At 44.3% G+C, this 20,453-nt stretch overlaps 1 protein-coding gene across 2 annotated transcripts in view; it reads right to left on the bottom strand.

The window, feature by feature from the left end:
• Positions 1 to 20,453, bottom strand: part of UBE3C (ubiquitin protein ligase E3C) — a 120,698-nt gene that overhangs the window by 62,876 nt on the left and 37,369 nt on the right. Inside the window, exons 7-11 of one of the 2 annotated variants that reach the window (XM_042927226.1) lie at positions 18,476 to 18,629; positions 17,841 to 18,061; positions 16,460 to 16,614; positions 12,773 to 12,960; positions 2,570 to 2,656 (exon numbers count right to left, since the gene is read on the bottom strand). In XM_042927226.1, coding sequence (XP_042783160.1) covers positions 2,570 to 2,656; positions 12,773 to 12,960; positions 16,460 to 16,614; positions 17,841 to 18,061; positions 18,476 to 18,629 — 805 coding nt within the window. The remainder of the gene's footprint in view (positions 1 to 2,569; positions 2,657 to 12,772; positions 12,961 to 16,459; positions 16,615 to 17,840; positions 18,062 to 18,475; positions 18,630 to 20,453) is intronic. The other variant, XM_042927228.1, reaches the window with a different exon arrangement.

Raw genomic sequence — 20,453 nt, 5'->3', positions numbered from 1 at the left:
GGGGGAGGGGCAGAAAGGGAGACAGAGAGAGAAACCCAAGCCAGCTTCATGCCGTCAGCGCAGAGCCTGACTTGGGGCTCGATCCCATGAACTATGAGGCCATGACCTGAGCCGAAATTGAGAGACGCTTAACCAACTGAGCCACCCAGGCCCCTCACCTAAAATAAGTTTTAAGAGCACTGCTTAGACTACTGCCAGTACTGCTTACTACTGGTGTCAGTGTGACAAGAATTCATAACAAGAACAGTCCCCACAGAGTTAGAGACAATGAGGCACCACGCCAGCCTCGGGGTCAGAGAAATGACCGCCCAGGCCGTGACCCGGCAAAGCCCCTCATGCGACAGTGAAGGGATGTCTCACAACAAAGACAAGCCAGCCAGCCACGTGGTCGTTTGGGGTCAGCTGCACCCCAATCACCCAGGAGCCTGTGAGGTCGCAGACCCCTGGGCTTCTAACCCAGGCCGGCGAGACTCGGGGGTCACAGAGAAATGTACGGTTTCACACGCTCGTCATGACCCTTAGAACTCAGAGGTCCCAGCGGAAGTCTTGTTATGAAACGATTTCCCAGCTAACTCAATGCCATTTTCAGGAAAATCAGGTATTTAAATTTTAAATTTTACTCCAATGGTAAATTCAAGAAACTTACAGATTATTAACACAATCCTAGTACGTATCCCATCATAAGTTTCTTGAGGGACTTCAATTCAATATGGAAAATGAAACCCAAATTCTCCAACCGGCTTCTAAGAAATGAGTTTTAAAACTTTTGTGAAATTCACCAACTTATAAAGTAGTATTAGCAGTTTACTATAATTAATAACACCTCATTTTCCTTCACACCACGACCCCACCTCCTTACAAGCCAGACACTGTGCACCCCAGGCGGCCGTCAGGCACAGCGCGGGCCGGGGCAGGTCGCTAAGCTGAAACGCTCGGAGCCCGAAGATCACTTCCTGCCCCAGCGATCCCTGATCTTTTGCGTTAAACAAACCTGTCACGTGCCAAGGCCGGCACAGCCGTAAGTGGCTGAAAGGCACCAAAAAACGAAACCAAACACACATGAAAGCCCTACATTTCTATCTGAGAAGGAAAGGATGTACAAGAAGTTCTCTAGACACTAAGGCATCCAAGGTTCTCTCCCATCTCGGCCGCTCCTCCCTGTTCATGTCCCCTCTAGGAGTGTCATCAGCTGCTGCGGGATCATTATAAGCTCCCTCTGCTCACTCCAGATGCAGTAACATTAAACGAAGAAAACCAAGTATGTCACTCAAAGTAAAACTATCAACGAACTGACAACCCCTCTTATTGTAAGACTAGCTTGTACAGATGCCTCGCATACGGTCTCCTGCTGCCCAGGAGCTGACCGGGAGACAAAGGCAGCAAACGTGGTCGTCCTTTCTCTGTGTGTCACCACCTGACACCTCACAGACCAGCCCGGTGCATGTCTGCATTTTGGGCACCTCATCCTCACTCACCAAAAACTGTTTCAACTTCCTGTCGAAGGGAGGGGAGGGGAGGGGAGGGGAGGGGAGGGGAGGGAGGGAGGGGAAGGGAAGGGAAAGGGCAGGGTGGGGCGGGCGGAGAGAGACAGAGAGAGGCGGGCAATGCCAAGGCAATGCCTTCCAAACTCTCGCCCTGAAGGTGAGATGTGTCTGTCCTTCGTCAGACGGGCCAGACAGGCTGCAGGCCGCTGTAACTGCCAGCACAGTGAGCTGCATTCTGGAAGTGCAGTCTCTGGTTGCCTGAGCCACATGCTTCGTTTTCGCTGTTACGGCAGAGGGGGGTTGGCAGAGAGGGGTTGGCGCGGACTCCTGATGGAGGAGAGATTCGATGGGACGCTAGGCTATGTCAGCTCACCATGAAGGATGTGTGAACATTAAATTCTCTGCTTCGTACACATCCAATTAAAATGTGTATATTAAAGATTCTAGAACTTAAGTCACATGCCGATTCATATAAGAAAAATCATGGGGGAGGGGAAGAAAAAAAGAAGTTAGGGAGGGAGGGAGCCAAACCATAAGACTCTTAAAAACTGAGAATAAACTGAGGGTTGATGGGGGGTGGGAGGGAGGGGAGGGTGGGTGATGGGCATTGAGGAGGGCACCTGGTGGGATGAGCACTGGGTGTTGTATGGAAACCAATTTGACAATAAATTTCGTATTAAAAAAAAAGAAAGAAAAACCTAATTACACAAACAAAAGTTTCAAAAAGCAACTTCTATAATATTTTACGTTTTAATGTCTGTAATGGTGTTAAATTTGCTTCAGCTCTATATTTTCACTATCAAAAATATATGAAAGTCATATGGAGCAAAGAAATATCAAGCCTGTGGTTTAAAAAACATGACTAGGATTTTAAAAACAAATGTACTTTCAAATAAAGCCATCCGCTGAATATATACAGATAACTGTAAATTAGGCATTAATTTCTTTTTATAAAATTGAGACCATCTAGAATCTTTCTTACATAAAATAGTACTTTAAAATACCATCTTACAATATCTTTATTAGGCCACGACTTCCCATGTGCTTCAAGTTAAGCTCAATTTATAAGTCCACGTAGCACATACCCTGTGATCGTCCGTGTTGCCATAGAAGATATGAGAAACCACAGGTGTCTCAGAAACCTGGCATTAAAGGCTAAACTGTAGAGAAGCCTAAAAAGAAATGGGGGTAAAAAAGTGAGAATAAGTTTGTATTCGTTCAATACATTTCTTCAAAATTAAAGAAGGCTATAAACAAAAGATAAATGTACAATTCAGAAAATGTCTGTATTAACCCACAAACAGCATGCTTCCCACCCCAGGCTGCTTGCTGAGTGTGACCGGGGGTCACTGGTGAGTCCCAGACGCCATCGGTCCACGTGCGTGCTCCCGAGCAACGGTCCTGCACCAAGAGAAGGACACGGGCTGCTTCGGAGCAAATACCACGTGTTACTAACGTATATTTAACATTTTGAAACCGCTGCCTCGTTTTAAGTCATCATTCTTGAAACAAACATATAGATACATGTTTTTTAACGTTAACTAACGTGTCAAACTTCAAATGGGGCGCCTGGGTGGCTCCGTCGGTTAAGCATCAGACTTGATTTCGGCTCAAGTCATGATCTCACGGTTCGTGGGATCAAGCCCCACACGGGGCTCTCCCTCTCTGCCTTTCCCCTCCCTGCATGTGCGCACGCGCACACACACTCTCAAAACAAGTAAACAAACAAAAATAAATAAAAGTATATTTTAAAGGTTTTTAAAAACCCTCCGTATAATATCGACTTGATTAAAAAGCCTAAAAACCTTTGGGGATAAAGGCAGAGGCTTACCGAACTCTAACTCCATGGTGCACAGTGCCTGTGTGTAATAGGACATACTTGCTCATCACAGTGTTTTAATCAGAAAAAAACTTGCATAAAACAGTTGTAGAAGTGTAGGAGTCAAAAATTAAATTTCAAACTTGTGGGATTAAATGACAGTAGAAATGGCTTAGGACAGTAGGAAAACAGGGTTTTAAGAAAGGAATGTCACCTTACTTTAGAATCATCTTAGAACAAGAAAGCAGAAGGGCAAAAACAAAGGTGGTTTTTGCAGAACCAAGGAACATAAACGTGGTCAGCGGCATGAGAGGACACGTCAGGGAGGATTCTGGAAGGAGAACGTGCGGATGAAGCTCCTAGGAGAGCAGAACCCCACGTTTCAAGTGCCTGTGGACCAAGCACCAGTCCTACGCCTGTTGGCTGGGGTGCCAAAGCTGACACTGAGTCACCTCCGAGCCGGAATCCGACCCCAATTTGTCAAGCCGGCTCGTGGCAAGAACCAGTGCCAGACTCCGGAGTAACAGAGGGCCCTTCGGTCCCTCAGGGGTGTGGCCACAAGCCCCAGCGGCCCCCTGAGACCACTTCTACTTCTCCTCATAAGAAACGACCACAAACAATGAGGGGCGCCTGGGGGGGGGGGCTGTCGGTTAAGCGTCCGACTCTTGATTTCAGCTCAGGTCATGATCCCACGATTCGTGAGATCGAGCCCCAGGTTGGGCTCTGCGCTAATGAAGAGAGCTCTCTCTCCGGGTGCTCCCTCCCCACTGCCCCTCCCCGGCTCATTCTCTCTCTCTCTCTCAAAACAGATAAATAAGCTTAAAAAAATAGTGCCTGCTCCATCTCTGAGATATTTAAAATGCTTACCACACACCTAACACGTGAAGAGTGTTAAATGTTGACTTTCCTGCCTTTATGGACTTTCACAGACTATGAAGGATGTCCAAACAACCACATGTAAAACAAAGAGAGAAAAAAGCTACAAAAAACCCAAACTTACAGCATAGAAGAATTCTAGAAGGTCATATTTGCTCGCCTTGTTAGTTCTTTCAAAAATACATTATCTAGTGTAATTTTACTGATAGCAACAAGATTGCTTAAAATCGTGTTAAATATAAATACTGAAACTCAAGCACGTCAGAAATGTGAGAGATTCCGTATTTTCATCTCGTGTCTCCTTTGCTCTTCTCTCTTAAGAGCAACACAACGACACAGCCAAAGAGCATTGGCAATACTTCCTGCTATCTTCCCACAGACACCCAGACTTAACACCCTGGGACAGATCTCCAGATACGAGGTGTGCACACACAAGCAGAAAGGCGCTCTCCCAGCACACCGTCTGACAGCGCAGTCCCCCTTACGACCATCATTACCAACTTTCCACACAAAGATCTATGCTTCTGAGACACCATTTTAATGGCCACATAGCAAACGCTGTATTTCAGATTTAACTTTGAAAGAACTGCATTACCTAAATTAATCAGTAGGCAAAAATAAAACAAATTATTAAACACGTTTATGAATTACAGAGGTGCCTGGGTGGCTCAGTCAGTTAGGCGTCTGACTCTTGATTCCAGCTCAGGGCATGATCTCGTGGTTGTGAGGGCTCCTCGCTGACAGTGAGAAGCCTGCCTGGGATTCCCCCGCCCTGCTCACACTCTCTCGCGCTCTCTCAAAATAAATAAATAAACATTTTACAGAAACATTTTTATAAATCCCTGAAGGTTATTCAGTTTGGGGCTTTACTGCTAAAAGGTAAGGAAGTAACATGTTTTTTATGTAAACTGGGATATATTCCAAATTACCCATGAAGTTTTATTTAGCTGAGATAAACCTATGAGTTAATTAGTAAAGGGCAACATTTTCAACCCAGGTCATAAATTCAGGCCTGTTGTCTGCAGGACTATTAAGTTATTAAAGAGGACACAGTGGGGGACACCAGCTCACACACAGGCAGGAAAGGCATTCTCAGACACCTCCTCCGCACATAAAGGTGTCACAGGTAAAAGAAATATGACAAGTCACCACCCAGAGTCCATTCGCCTCTTGTAGACACAGGTACAGACGTAGCGCTTTTCCTGCTGAAAGTATCATGTTATTGACAAGAGCAGTATTAAAATACATATGTAACGTTTCACCCCCGAGAAAATATAGGATTGAAAATAAATTCTAAATTTCCTTAATTATTATAAAAGTTTTAAGGCGTATTTCAGTTTGAGGCAACTTGCCAAAAAAGTCTTCTTCACAAACTGAAAACTCAGAATCAAGAGAAGCTTCAGGCATGCAGCTCTATTAACGTTCCAGTGCTAAGACCACACAGGTTTACACAGACCGTTCCCCTCTTCCTGACAACTGCTTTTATTGAAAATTGAACAGACTGAACTTTCCCTCATACTACAGTCTCATTAAAATGGGGGAAGGGGCGCCTGGGTGGCTCAGTCGGTTAGGTGTCCGACTTCAGCCCAGGTCATGATCTCACAGCTCGTGGGTTCGAGCCCCGCATCGGGCTCTGTGCTGACAGCTTAGAGCCTGGAGCCTGCTTCGGATTCTGTGTCTCCTTCTCTCTGCCCCTCCTCTGTTCCTGCTCTCTCTCTCTCTCAAAAATAAACAAACATCAATAAATAAAATAAAATAAAATAAAATAAAATAAAACAAAACTGGGAAAACAGCATTAATGACCTTCAGTGCTTTCCTTATCATTCCTTAACACCACTCTTAAAAAATACACTCAAGAAGATCAACATAGCCTTCATGTATGCTTTTGCCAAGTTGACTTGTATTTCCTGTGAATCAATTATCACTCATAAAAATTTAGAAAATCCTTAGAAGTTTCAAACTTACTGCTAAATTTGACCAAATCAACACCACTTTATTAACTGGATGTGTCTAACAATAACTACTATCAATTTCTTTATAATCTATACATGACTTCAAAATAGATTTAATAATAAAATCATTATGTGCTGAAATGTTTAGAAGCTCACAAATCTTATTTGACTTTCACAACAGAAAATTTTAACATGAATCAGTAGCAAATTAAATGTATTTATTATACAGAAAATATCATCGATAATAAAAGCAAGCATGAAGTCACAGGCAAAAAATAAATTTGTTTCTCTGTAGGGAGATAACCTCAGTATTTTCAAAAGAAATGATAAAAATTTATTTACAAAAACATGAATAGCATAATCTAAACTATAAAATAGAACACAAATCTGTTATTTTTTTCCACGGAAGTCATGTGCAGAATCATTCTATTTCAAATTATTACACATATGAGCTTATGCATCAGAGCTAAGGAGTGTGTTATCACACTCAGAAAACTGATGAGGCAACAGCCATGCATTTCCAGAGCACACAATTAGCCACATCACAACCGTTAATAACATAAGACACAATTAAGCTGGCTCATTCTATTAGTTTTTCTTAGAAAAATCAAGCACAGGGGCACCTGGGGGGCTCAGTCAGTGGAGCATCCGACTTCAGCTCAGGTCACGATCTCACAGTTCGTGAATTTGAGCCACACATCGGGCTCTGTGCTGACAGCTCAGAGCCTGGAGCCTGCTTCCGATTCTGTGTCTCCGCCCTCCCTCTGCCCCTCCCCCTTGCTTGTGCTCTCTCAAAAATAAATAAAATGTTAAAAAAAATTTATATATATATAAAAAAGAAAGAAAGAAAAATCAAGCATGTGTTGCAATAAAATTGATCTGGGAGGCCTTAGGATTTGATGTCTTTACAAGAAAACCACAGGCAAATTATAATATCAACCTTTGTGATCTCTAAGGCATTATCTTTAAAACTTCATTTCAAAGGTTTTAGAAATCCATGGAACAGGAGAGCTAAGCCCCAAGAACTAGCCCGTCTGCATACCCGGACCGTAAGCCCACCTCCTGACATCAGTACTTTACCAGAAGTATTGACCCTAAAATGAAAATTTCACTGCAAGCTGGAATTACAGGTGACATCTCACTAAATAACTCAGGAAGGCTTCTTTTTTTTAAAAAAAAAAGGTTTATTTTATTCATTTTGAGAGAGACAGAGACAGCATGGTGGGGGGGGGGGCAGAGAGAGAGAGGGAGAGAGACAGAGGGAGAAAGAGAATCTGAAGCAGGCTCTGGACTGTCAGCGCAGAGCCCGATGTGGGGCTCAAACTCATGAACTGTAAGATCACGACCTGGGCCAAAACCAAGAGTCGAACGCTTGACCGACTGAGCCCCCCAGACGCCCCAAGAAGGCTTCTGACAGATGATCACCTTAGCACGAATCTAACAGACAATTCGGCCAGGAAAGATAAGGCACGGAGGGAAGAGGCATTTTGGACAGAGTCGAGCAGGGGCAAAAGGCGAGGGGCATGAAACTCGGTGGAGGCGAGGCCACACAAGCATGGTTGGGGCAAAAGCATTTTGTAGCTACAAATAAAGTTAGAGAGGTAACCGAACGTTCGATAAGGAAAGGATAATGAACAAATCCATAAACTAAGGAATGTGAATTTTTCCTGAAAGCAAAGGGGACGCCGGGCGGACACCTGAGCCGGAGAGTAACAGGGTTGTGTCTGGGCGACACGGGGCACAGAGAATACAGCACTCACGCACCACAGGGACTGAATGCATGTGGGGGATTACCAAGAAAGGAGCGAATCCAAGCCCAGGCCACAGCAGCGCGGTCCAACGGAACCTTCTGCGATGCCGGAAAGGGTCTATGCCGCGCGATCCGATGCGGTGGCCGCTGGCCAGCCACACGCGACTACTGAGCGCTTGAAACGTGGCAAGCGGTGGGGCCGAGGAACTGGGTTTGTATTTTTATTTCATCTGAATTGAAGCGAAGTAGCCACGTTTTGCTAGTGGCTCCCCAGCGTGAGCCCCAGATTTGGAGAAAAACGCTCAACTCAATCTGAGGCAGTGTAGAATGCACTGAGGACAGCCCCCGTTAAGCAGTTCAACAGGAGTCTGGAGTTCCCAAATGTGGGACTTTTGGGATTGTCCCAAGAATTAAGCAGTTCAACAGGAGTCTGGAGTTCCCAAATGTGGGACTTTTGGGATTGTCCCAAGAATGTGGAACTTCTATCACTCAGAGAAGCAAATAAGCAGGACAAAACTGAGGAAGCGAAGAGCAAAAGAAGTGAGTCAAAGAAGTTCAGGAAACGCTGAAACACAGAGACAAAGAGCCGCCCGCGGAGGAAACGGAGAAAAAGCCCAGCAGCAAAGGAAACCTCCCGAGAACAGCATCTGTGAAGGTGATGGGTGAAGGAGGTTCAGGAAGAAAGAGGAGGAGGGGCAGACGCCATGCAGAGGGTCACGGGAAGGGGGGACGCTGGAGGGGCGGTGGGGTGTCTCCGCTCGGCGGGGGGAGGCGCGGCCACTGATGGGCAGAAGGGCACCGTCCTCGGCTCGACCCGCAACGCTTCCGAACGACGGAACTCCATTCGATGAAAACACTGACCCGCCGGCCACCAGGCCAGGTTCGGAGTCAGCCAGGTTGGAGCCGGGCGCTGGACACTGGCCGCCCCCAAGCGTCCACTTAATGCTCACTTTGCTGGGCCTACTTCTCTGGATACTGGGAGACTGACTTCTTTCTTTTCCCTCTCACCACACGGCCACTCAGTATTCGCTCATATTAAAAAGAGTGAATACATTTTCTTTCTTAAGATTTTATTTTATCTTTATTTTTTAATTTTAATATTTATTTATTTTTGAGAGACAGAGACAGAGAGAGAGTGTGAGTGGGGGGAGGGGCAGAGAGAGAGGGAGACACAGAATGCGAAGCAGGTTCCAGGGTCCGAGCCGTGAGCCCAGAGCCCGACACGAGGCTCGAATTCACGTGCTGTGAGATCATGACCTGAGACGAAGTCGGTCGCTCAACCGACTGAGCCACCCAGGCGCCCCAAAGATTTTATTTTTAAGTAATCTCTATACCCAACGTGGGGCTTGAACTCACGACCTGGAGATCAAGAGTTGCACACTCCACTGAGTCAGCCAGGCACCAAGAATACATTTTCTTAAGGAAAAACTAGTTTTACATCCAAATATTTATTCGAATTCCCAAGTCCACTGGTAAGATTTACAAATTTTCTCTCATAAAAGTCGGTGGCAAACTCATTTATTATGGCGTTGTTAAAAATTTAAGTAATTCACATGACCTGGAACTCAAAACCGTATCAGAAAGAAATGGCAAAAAGTCCGTGCTGCCCCCGCCTTGGTCCCCAAAGCACAGCCAGACATGTGAATACTCATTTTTGTGAATTTCCTGTGTACGCGTCCAAGACTTTTCACGCAAATACAAAAATACATTCCTCCTTTTTCCACATTTCTGACACAAAAGTAGGTTATTATTTATATTCTGTATCTTCCTTTTTTTCACTTGAACATATACCTTGGAAATCTTTCCACATCAATGTAAAAAGGGCTTTCATATTCCTCTAACATCCTGACAATCAGAAGAAAAAGAAGATAAAGAAAAAAAAGAAAAAGAAGAAAAAAAACCAACATCCTGACAATCAACATTAAACAGAAATTAAGACTGCACATCCCAACCTTGAAAACAGGAGGGATTTATACAAGCCTGGGAGGCGCTGAGAGTGAGTTATCGGCCCTGGAATTTACTAATCATCTTTTAAATACCTTAAAACAACAACAACCCACAAAACCTGAGAGCAGTTAAAATCTACAACAGTTAGAGTAAGCCTATTTGCTTTCATGAGCTAAGAAAAACATTCTAAATACTTAAAACCTAATATATTTAAACCATAAATAAAATTCCTAGAGTAGTTTCTTAGAGGAAATAGGTGCTGTACTCATAAAAAAGGCTACGTATAAAGCTCCTTTACCCATTAAACACCTTTTGGAAACAGCTCACCAGCGAACCTCAGAGCAGGGCACTGGTGCATTTAACTCCAGTAATTACTGTCCAAAGCCGTGGACTTTGTGCGACAATAAAAGCGAGCGTCCCAGCTCGGCTGCTATGATCCTCAGAACTCACATCCTGCTCTAATGCAATTAGCCTACAGAGAGCTAATTAGCTAACCGAGGGGTGGCGGTCTCACTGCCCTCCTACTTCCTCCAGCAGTAATAAACACCGGGGCTAAGACAGCACCTAATTAGCTGGCTGTATTAGTGTTTACAAGGCAGTTTCAGCTGATGATGTGTTCTCTGCATACAGTTCATTTCAAAGAATGCTTTCCTAGCCAAAAGAAACAGCTCTTTTCATGTTACAGAACAGCATTTTACAAAACCAGGAGAGGATTCTTTAGGGTAACATAAATCATCTGACATAACACAAGAGTTGCCAACAACAGACAGCGCCTTTCAGCAGGCCGCTAGATGACACGGGTCCCTTAGCTCCTACCGGGGCCAGTGCGGATTTCTGCCCCGTACGCTCTGTTAAATACTTTTCTGTTAAATTTTCAAGCAACCACTAACCTATCACTCAAAGTAAAGAAAAATGTTTCCAGATTATGGGCACGCTTACCTAAACGCAAATCAGCCACATTTTAATTTGTATGTGTTGTTTTGTCCCTTCCAAAAGCTTATTTCAAAGTTTAGAAAAACAAAAATGTCAGAGTGCTGGAGTAAGTTGTCAAGGGCGAGCTGGTAAAAAGCCCTATAGGGAAGCCGAAGAGACATGTGACACACCAGGTCTACAATGCAGGCTTGAGTCCAATGGGTTTGTCTGTTTGTTTGTTTGTTTGAAATAGACTTTGTTTTATTTTTATTTATTTACTTTTAAACCTTAGGTTCAAATGCTTTTTTTGTAATATTTATTTTTGAGAAAGAGAGACAGACAGACAGAAAGTGAGCAGGGGCGGGGCAGAGAGAGGGGGACAGAGGATCCCAAGCAGGCTCTGCACTGACAGCACAGAGCCTGACATGGGGCTTGAACTCAAGAACCGCAAGATCATGACCTGAGCAAGTCAGACGTTTAACTGACTGAACCACCCAGGTGCCCCTATTTTATTTTATTTTATTTTATTATTTCATTTTATTATTTCATTTTATTATTTCATTTCATTTCATTTCAGAGAGAAAGAGAGAGTGCGTGAGCAGGGGAGAGGGGCAGAGGTAGAGCCAGAGAAGCCTAGGTAGGCTCCACACCTGGAGTAGAGCCCGATGTGGGGCCTGATCAATGACCCTGGGGTCATGACCTGAGCTGAAATCAAGAGCAGGACACTCAACTGACTGAGTCACCCAGGGGCCTTGAATCCAATGTCTAAAACAGGTGGCTAAGACTAAACTCCACTTTCGCTGCCAAGATACTCTAAAAAAACAAGCTTATTTACAGGCCACTTGAAAGCCTCACAGGCCAGGGAAACAGACTCACAAAGGATCAGTTGGTTTAGAAAAGAAAAACAAACTTTCGTTTTCCACAAAACGCCTGCACACTTGAATATTCTGTATCATATCTTATCAGAAAATAGCAGGCAGGGGCGCCTGGGGGGGTGCTCAGTCGGCTGAGTGTCTGACCCTTGATTTCGGCTCAGGTCACGATCTCACGGATCGTGAGTTCAAGCCCCGCATCAGGCTGACAGCGTGTAGCCTGCGTGGGATCCTCTCTCCGTTCTCTCTCTGTCCCTCCCCTGCTTGCTCTCTTTCTTTCTAAACGTTTGGTAGAATTCCCCTAGAAAGCCATCCAGCCCTGGACTCTTGTTTTTTGGGAGATTTCTGATTACGAATTCAATTTCTTTACTGGTTACAGGTCTGCTCAAAGTTTCTATTTCTTCCTATTTCAGTTTTGATAGTTTATATGTTTCTAAGAATTTGTCCACTTCTTCCAGACTACCCAACTTATTGGCATATAATTGCTTGTAATATTCTCTTATTATTGTTTGTATTTCTGCTGTGTTGGTTGCGATCTCTCCTCTTTCATTCTTGATTTTATTTACTAGGGTCCTTTCCTTCTTCTTTTTGATCAAACTGGCTAGTAAGGGTTTATCAATTTTGTCAATTCTTTCAAAGAACCAGCTCCTGCTTTCACTGATCTCTTCTACTGTTTTTGTTTTTAATTTCAATAGCATTGATTTCTGGTCTAATCCTTATTATTTCCCGTCTTCTGATGGTTTGGAGTTTTATTTGCTATTCTTTTTCCAGCTCTTTAAGGTGTAAGGTTAATGTTCTCTCTCTCTCTCTCAAAATAAATAAATAAACTTTAAAAAACAGCAGATAAGGGGCACCTGGGTGGCTCAGTCGGTTAAGTGTCCGACTTCGGCTCAGGTCATGATCTCGCGATTCGTGTGTTCGAGCCCCACGTCGGGCTCTGTGCTGACACGACAGCTCGGAGCCTGGAGCCTGCTTCAGATTCTGTGTCTCCCTGTCTCTCTGTTCCTCCCCAGCTCACACTCTGTCTGTCTGTCTCTCAAACATAAATAAAGAATAAAACAACAACAGCACATAAAGCGGACACGGATGAAGCCCGGGCAACCCACCGGGGGAGGAAAGCGCACTTTGGTGCTCACACGGTGACCGCAGCGGAGACTTGCCTGACTTTGGGCACCGCCATCCGATGCTGCACCATAAGCGTGTGGCCGATGGACGCCATCAGAGCGAAGGCCTCCTCGCTGGCTGAGTCCCGCCAGACCAGGTTTAACAGGGTGTTGGTCTGCTGTTTCGTGTCCAACTTCTTCAGACACTCCTCTGTTATGTAAGGTACGGACAGCCTCCCATCCTCCTAAAACACACCAGATAAACTGCTCTAAGTGAACGACGTGTTATTAGAAATGACCCTCTACGCTCCCAACACACATAACATCTTACTTTACTTCAAGTAAAAATACAAAAGAGCCATTACCTAAAAGTTACCCACATCACAACGAACATTATCAATCTCTCTCCGAATCAAATTCTCCAGAGATCCCTAGTCACTATCTATCTTAGGCTCTAATTTTGCCCAGCATAACAACACAGGAACGGTAAATGCTCAGCTTTTGCCTACCGATGGGACAATATTTTCAGTACTGACATTTTAAGAAACGTTTATTTCATATTTTTAGACGCCATTGTACTAAGCATACATGTGTGGGAAAATATTCTCATGTGACAGAACCTCCACTTTAAATCATTTAGGAGATCACAGGCTAAGCAAAAATAGGGTATCAAAGAATTTATTTCTTTCTATCTTAACTTCTTTAAAGATCTGATTCACCGATTAAAACCTGAACGGAGATGTTACGCATTTACCTATTTGGGGTATTAATCAAAGATATATCCTTGTTTCACAGATGTATGCATATATCCAAGTATATATTAATATGAACATACATACACAACACCGGATATTGTTGACTGCCCTGCTTGGAAACTTAGACTGGTATAATTTATGTAATTTATAATCATCTACCAAATAAAACATTGCTTTAGATAAAAGTAATAAATTCTACCTGCCAACCTCAAATCTGTAAATAAGATGCACCTAATGAAAGGAGTTAGAACATTGGTACTATTTAGTAGTGCACACATTTGAAGTAAATTACACACAAAGAACTGAACCAATTACACAGAAACCTAAGAGTCTATAAACAGTGAAGTCTGGGGGCGCCTGGGGGGCTCAGTCAGTTAAGCGTCCGACTTCGGCTCAGGTCATGATCTCACGGTTCATGGGTTTGAGCCCCGCTTTGGGCTCTGTGCCGACAGCTCGGAGCCTGGAGCCTGGAGCCTGCTTAGGATTCTGCGTCTCCCTCTCTTTCTGTTCCTCCCCTGCTCTCACTCTGTCTCTCTCTCTCTCTCTCTCTCTCTCAAAAATAAATAAAGATTAAAAAAAAAATTTAAAAAAAACCAGTGAAGTCTGACTCTGGAAAAATCCTATTTGATCAAATTAGATTCTAAATAATTATCATAGGAAAGAAAAGGCAATGTATAAGCAGCCATCAGAAGATGTGACCCAAAAATAAAGATTTTAAGTCAGTCTGTAAGTACCTGGCCTACACCCGGGTCACTGGTTCTGAACCCAAATGTGGACAGGAAAGAAGTGATAATAACCAAGGCCAGGGAAAAATGAAGAGAAAAAGAGTGAAAAATAAATGGAAGTACAAAGTTATACATCTAATAAAATAGACCTTGAAACCCTTGTGTATTACACAAGAGAAATAAAGTGGAGTAAAATCCCCCCCCCGCCCCCCGCCGCCGAATGTAGGTAACAAAATCAAGCTGCACTTTTTACATATTATAAAACTGTAACCACGAGCAAGTGAGCTCAGTGTTTTCTGCTTCCTGTGTCTTCATATCCCACTGTCACGTCTGTGTCCCCAGTGAGGAGGGGTTTCCTAACATCCCTCCAGCAGACATAGCCCCATCCTTCACATAGGTACAAATTATATTGTGTATAAACAGCATTTTAATTTCACAGATTCTCTAGAAGGTAATTAAGCATTAAAAAAAATGTCTTCTATGGGGTGCCTGGGTGGCTCAGTCGGTTAAGCGTCCGACTTCATTCAGCTCAGGTCATGATCTCGCGGCTTGTAAGTTCCGAGCCCCCCGTCAGGCTCTGTGCTGACAGCTGGGGAGCCTGGAGCCTGCTTCCGATTCTGTGTCTCCCTCAGTCTCTGCCCCACCTACACTCACGCTCTCTCCCTGTCACTCAAAAAATGAATAAACGTTAAAAAAAATTTTTTTTAAGTGTTTTCTAGAAACAGAAGTTTTGGGGCGCCTGGGTGGCTCAGACGGTTAAGCGTCTGACTTCAGCTCAGGTCATCATCTCGCAGCTTGTGAGTTCGAGCCCCGCGTCGGGCTCTGTGCTGACAGCTCAGAGCCTGGAGCCTGCTTCGGATTCTGTGTCTCCCCCTCTATCTGCCCCGTCCCTGTTCATGCTCTGTGTCTGTCTCTCGATAGTAAATAAATGTTAAAAAAAAAAAAAATTTTTTTTTAAATAAAATAAAATTAAAATAAAAACAAAAGTTTTATCTACATTCCAGCTACAGAATCCCACTTTTTCTTTTTTTTACCGTAAGAAAAATTCACATTTTGGTGTGCAGTTCTGAGCTTGGACGGGTGCAGGAGTCCCAGCACCCACCGAAACATTCCGTTTGGCCCCTCTGTAACCAACCAGGCCTTCCCCCAGCCATAAGCTTAGGGCAATGACTAACGTGTGTTCTCGTACTGTTAGGACTGTCTTCATCTCTGCTAACAAAGCTATGTGTGTCCAGAAGGCAGTATTAACAAGCCTTTCACTGACTTCCCCTGGAAAACCCAACCACTCCTCAGTATATTCGTCCTGGGATTCCATTTGGTATTAATCAACAGGAAATTCCCTAACAAAAAAATACAACGTTTAATTTAAACCTATTACAGCCATATCTCAAGTTATTTCAATTCTGTAAGAAGAGCAAAAGAGGCCAGCAGCAGATATATCACTGAAGACATAAATTATGTGTATCATGCGAAGCTTTTTATTCCTTGGAAAGACACTGCAGATCATGCTGAGTAAGAAACAGGAGAAAAGGACTTACACTGCATGTGATGACGCACTCGCAATTCACTTTCAAATAAATCGTAACGCTTGCCATCCACAAAACTGGCAAAAATTAACGGGAGACGTGACTTGGCGTTCACGAGACAGGGTAAGGGAGAACTTAACCTTTTTCTTCCCCTTGGGGTTGGGCGAAGGGTGAGGGGCAGCGGCTGCTGACGGGCCGGGCTTCTGAGCAGACCATGAAAATGCTCTATCAGAGTGGTGGTGGCTGCACTTAGGTTAATATACTGAGACATCACCGAACTGCACATCATTTTTTTAAAAGGGTAAATTTTATGGTAAAGTGTATCTCCATAAAGCTGCTATAAAAAAATTCTTACAAATAAAACAGTGCTTGGTGCACAGTAAATGCCCTTCCTGAAAACTAGGAACTTAACCTTTCAATCCAACAATTTCAGCTCTAGGAAATATCTCCTAAGTAACAAGTTAATGCACAGCATGGCCTACTTTGCATGAAAACCCCACACGGACTTGTACGCAGGAGAAGGTGTGGAAGAACTATCCTCACTCCCTAATGGCCGGGACGGTGACCTCGGGAAGGACAGGGCGGCAGTGGAGGGGAAGGGACTTTTTCTGCAGCGGGAAGGTTTTACAAGAATGCTTCAGTGCAGGAGTCACGCACTAAGAAGAAGGACGGACACAAAGCTACGAGTGAGCTGGAAATGAGGGGGAGTGGTCTCCGACGCAGCCCCCGGGAGCTTACCGGAGCGCTCGGCTGCTTGTCCGCCTCTTCACTCTCGTCCTCCGAGTCGCTGGCCGGGTCCTGACAGCTTGTGCCGACCGGCGACGCCGGCAGCCGAGACAGCGAGCTCTGGAGCACCCGCAGGTACACCAGCAGTCCTTCCTCAGAGAGGGTCCCTTTGCAAAACAGTCGACAGTAACGTTTTGTTAAAAGCAAGCAAAAATAAACTAGAAAACTCAGGTATCATTCTTCTTACATACACTCAGAGAGACATTTGTGACCAGAACGTATTAAAATTCTAGTAATTCAGGTATAGATGTATGTGTTCAAATACCTCCGAAAAAGGTGCTATAATTCCAGAAGAGGCACATATCAGGAAGTTTGGCATGAATGGGATAACATCCCTGTGCTCACAGCTCTCCCTCGACTTTTGTTTTCATGTTTTTATTTCTTTCTGATACAAAGAGAGACAGAGTGCGAGCAGGGGAGGGGCAGAGAGAGAGGGAGACACGGAATCCGAAGCAGGCTCCGGGCTCCGAGCTGTCCAATGCTGGGCTCGAACCCACGAACTGCGAGATCATGACCTGAGCTGAAGTCGGACGCTGAACCGACTGAGCCTCCGAGGCGCCCCAGTTCTCCCTCAACTTTAAAATTCTTTTTAGTCTGTGTGGCCTCATAACATGTATCTGAATCAGACATTTTTTTCAAAGACTGTATTTTTTTTAAGTCTATTTATTTTTAATTGTTTCTTACTGTTTATTTTTGAGAGAGACAGAGACAGAATGCAAGTGGGTTAGGGGCAGAGAGAGAGGGAGACACAGGCTCCAGGCTCCAGGCTCCGAGCTGTCGGCACAGAGCCCGACACGGGGCTCGAACCCACGAGCTGTGAAATCACGACCCGAGCCGAAGTCGGACACTCAACCGACTGAGCCACCCAGGCGCCCCGAAGTTTATTTATTTTGAGAGGCAGAGAGGGAGAAAGCGAATCCCAAGCAGGCTGCGCATTGTCAGTGCAGAGCCTGACTTGGGGCTCGAGCCCGTGAACTGTGAGATCGTGACCTGGATGCTCGACCAACTGAGCCCCCCAGGAGCCCTTCAAAGATTTTAAAATAACGTCTACAGTCAACATGGGGCTTGAACTCACAACCCCCAGATCGAGAGTCACAGGCTCCACCGACGACGCCAGCCAGGCGCCCCTGAATCAGTCTTTCTCCTGTGCCTGGAAATTTTCCCCAGGGACACTGTCCAAGCTACAGACCTTCAGCAAATACGCTCTTCCAGGAAATTCCGCCCCAGAGGCCTTCTTGACAACACACACCCGCCCCTGGATTCCCTTCGTGTGACTGGTCTGCTGGCACTACATACACATGAGGTCAGGTAAAACCTACGCTGTATCTCATACCCAGGTAAGTCTCGCCGACAGTGAGGACAAAGAAGAAGAGCCACGGCGCCCCTCCCCCCGTCTCGGGACACCTGCTCTCCGGCGACAACAGTGCACTCAGAAAGGGCTCGTACGGGAAAACAGTCTGCGCGTCTGCTAAGGCCGGAATGATGAAGTGAAAAATCTGATCTGTAAAAGGTGCCACCAAAAACGCCTCGGTGAAGGCTGTAAAAACTTGTTGCCTGAAAAAGGAAAATGGAAGCTTTCGTCAAAACATGTTATTCATAAAATCACTGATGAAAACCAACTTTCCAAATATTTTCTTCTAAACTAAACGAAGCTGAACATCCAAAACCAACTAGGTCGCCATGAAATTTACTTAACCGATTTCGTGCCTTCCCTACTGAGAAAACTCTGCTGTGTCTTTCGATCTTTCGATAGCTGCTCAGAGGCAGGAAAATAACCAGGTCATCAGAATTATAAATTTATGTTAGGGCACAGGCCCAACAGATAGTAATTTTTTTTTAAACTGAGTCACATTAATAAAGTAAAAATTTGACTTTCAAATCTTTATGTAAAACAGCATACTACGTAAAAGCTATCATTAGATACAGAACTTGTGACCTTACAAAATCCATAAATTATTCCATTCTCACCTTGCACCTTCAGGACACGAGTTGTAAGTAAAGTGCAATGGTTTCAGAACATTCTCTAGCAAAGTTTTTGCTATAGGAACTCGAGATATATCAGAATATTCAATACTTGATGGAAGCTTGCTGTTAATTAACAAATAGAGAGATCTATAATACCCTAAAAGAAAGGAAAAGCACATATTTAAAATTTGGTACCTTCATCATAAAGAGAGGGAAAAAAGCGTCAATTTTTAAATGCTTTTGATAAATATATGTCCAAATTTAAGTTAATCCTTCAACTGTTTTTTTTAGAGACGGAGAGGGAGAGAGACAGCATTTGTGCAAGTGGGGGAGGAACAGAGAGAGAGAGAGAGGAAGACAGAGAATCTTTTTTTTTTTTTTTAAATATTTTACTTATTTTTCAGAGAGAGCATGAACGGGAGAGGGGCAGAGAGACAGAGAGACACAGAATCTGAAGCAGGCTCCAGGCTCTCAGCCGTCAGCACAGAGCCTGACGCAGGGCTTGAAATCATGAGCTGTGAGATCAGGACCTGAACCGAAGTCGGACACTTAACCAACTGAGCCACCCAGTGCCCCGGAAGAGATAGAATCTTAAGCAGGGTCCCTGCCCAGCTCGAAGCCTGACCCAAAGCCTGATGCAGGCCTTGATCTCAAAACCATGGGATCATGACCCAAGCCAAAATCAAGAGTCAGACGCTTAACCCACTGAGCCACCCAGCCACCCCTCAACTTTTTAATAGCTCAGCTATTGGCTCCTTTTTTTTTTAAAGTTTAACATTTTTTTAAGTAATCACTACACCCAACATGGGGCACGAACTCACCCCCAAGATCAAGAGTCACATGCATCACTGACTGAGCCACCTAGGTGCCTCCTGAACTTTTTATTCAGGAAAAAATTAATTACATAAGCAGCTTGAAATGGCATATAAACTCCATGTACCCATCACCCTCCATCAATAATTGTCAACTATAGCCCATCACCCACTCCTCCACTCACTGGGAAGCAAATCTAAAATATAATTATTTTAGTATATCATCAAAGGACTTCATTTTTCTTAAAAATACCATTATGACAGGGGAGCCTCGGTGGCTCAGTCAGTTAAGTATCCAACTCGATTTCGGTTCAGGTCATGATCTCACAGTTGTGAGATCAAGCCTTTATCAGGTTCCATGCTGGGCGTGCAGCCTGCTTGGGATTTTCTGTGCCTCCCTCTCTCTCTCTCTCTCTCTCAGAATAAACATTTAAAAAATATCATTACGACAGCTAAAACAAATTAATAGTCATTCCTTGCTATAAGTATCTAATGGGTGTTCAAATCTCCAACTTTCTCATGCTAAAATCTTATTTAACTCGTTTGTTTGAATCAGGATCCAATTAAGGCCCATATATTATGATGGTTTTTACCTGCCTCTTAAGCATCCTCCAAGTATGTAGCTGGTTTTGTGACTTCTGAACCACACGTACTCACAGACTTGAGTACGTTGGTGTTATTTCAATCCACTGCAGTCATTACCTCAATGACTCTCAAAACGTCCTATCTTTGGGCAACGGAGTGACTCAATGACTCTCAAAACGTCCTATCTTTGGGCAACGGAGTGACTCAATGACTCTCAGAACGTCCTATCTTTGGGCAACGGAGTGACCTGTGGGAGGGGGGCCCTGAGCTCCAACGTTTGCCAGGAGCACCTCCAGATTCATCTTTCCCCCAGGGACTCTTAGGTTCCTTTTAGAGGAAATGACACCTTTGGAGACAGTAATATAGGCACCAGAGCATTTACGCAGAAGTAACAACTTTTATGACCTTTCTATACTTCTGATGGGATTTCTGGGTGCAGTAAACATCAACTCTGGTATCACCAATGATCCAAATCATTCAGTCTTTATATGTATTTGTCACTTTTTTATAAAGCGATAGGGACAATCTTCAGGTGTAGATCGTGAACATCTCAATATTGTCCAGACACGTTTGGTGGTGCACAT

Source organism: Panthera leo, chromosome A2 (assembly GCF_018350215.1).
Source record: "Panthera leo isolate Ple1 chromosome A2, P.leo_Ple1_pat1.1, whole genome shotgun sequence".
In the NCBI taxonomy this organism is placed as follows: domain Eukaryota; kingdom Metazoa; phylum Chordata; class Mammalia; order Carnivora; family Felidae; genus Panthera; species Panthera leo.
The sequence above is the reverse complement of the archived record's forward strand: the minus strand, read 5'-3'. Positions and strand labels throughout refer to the sequence as shown.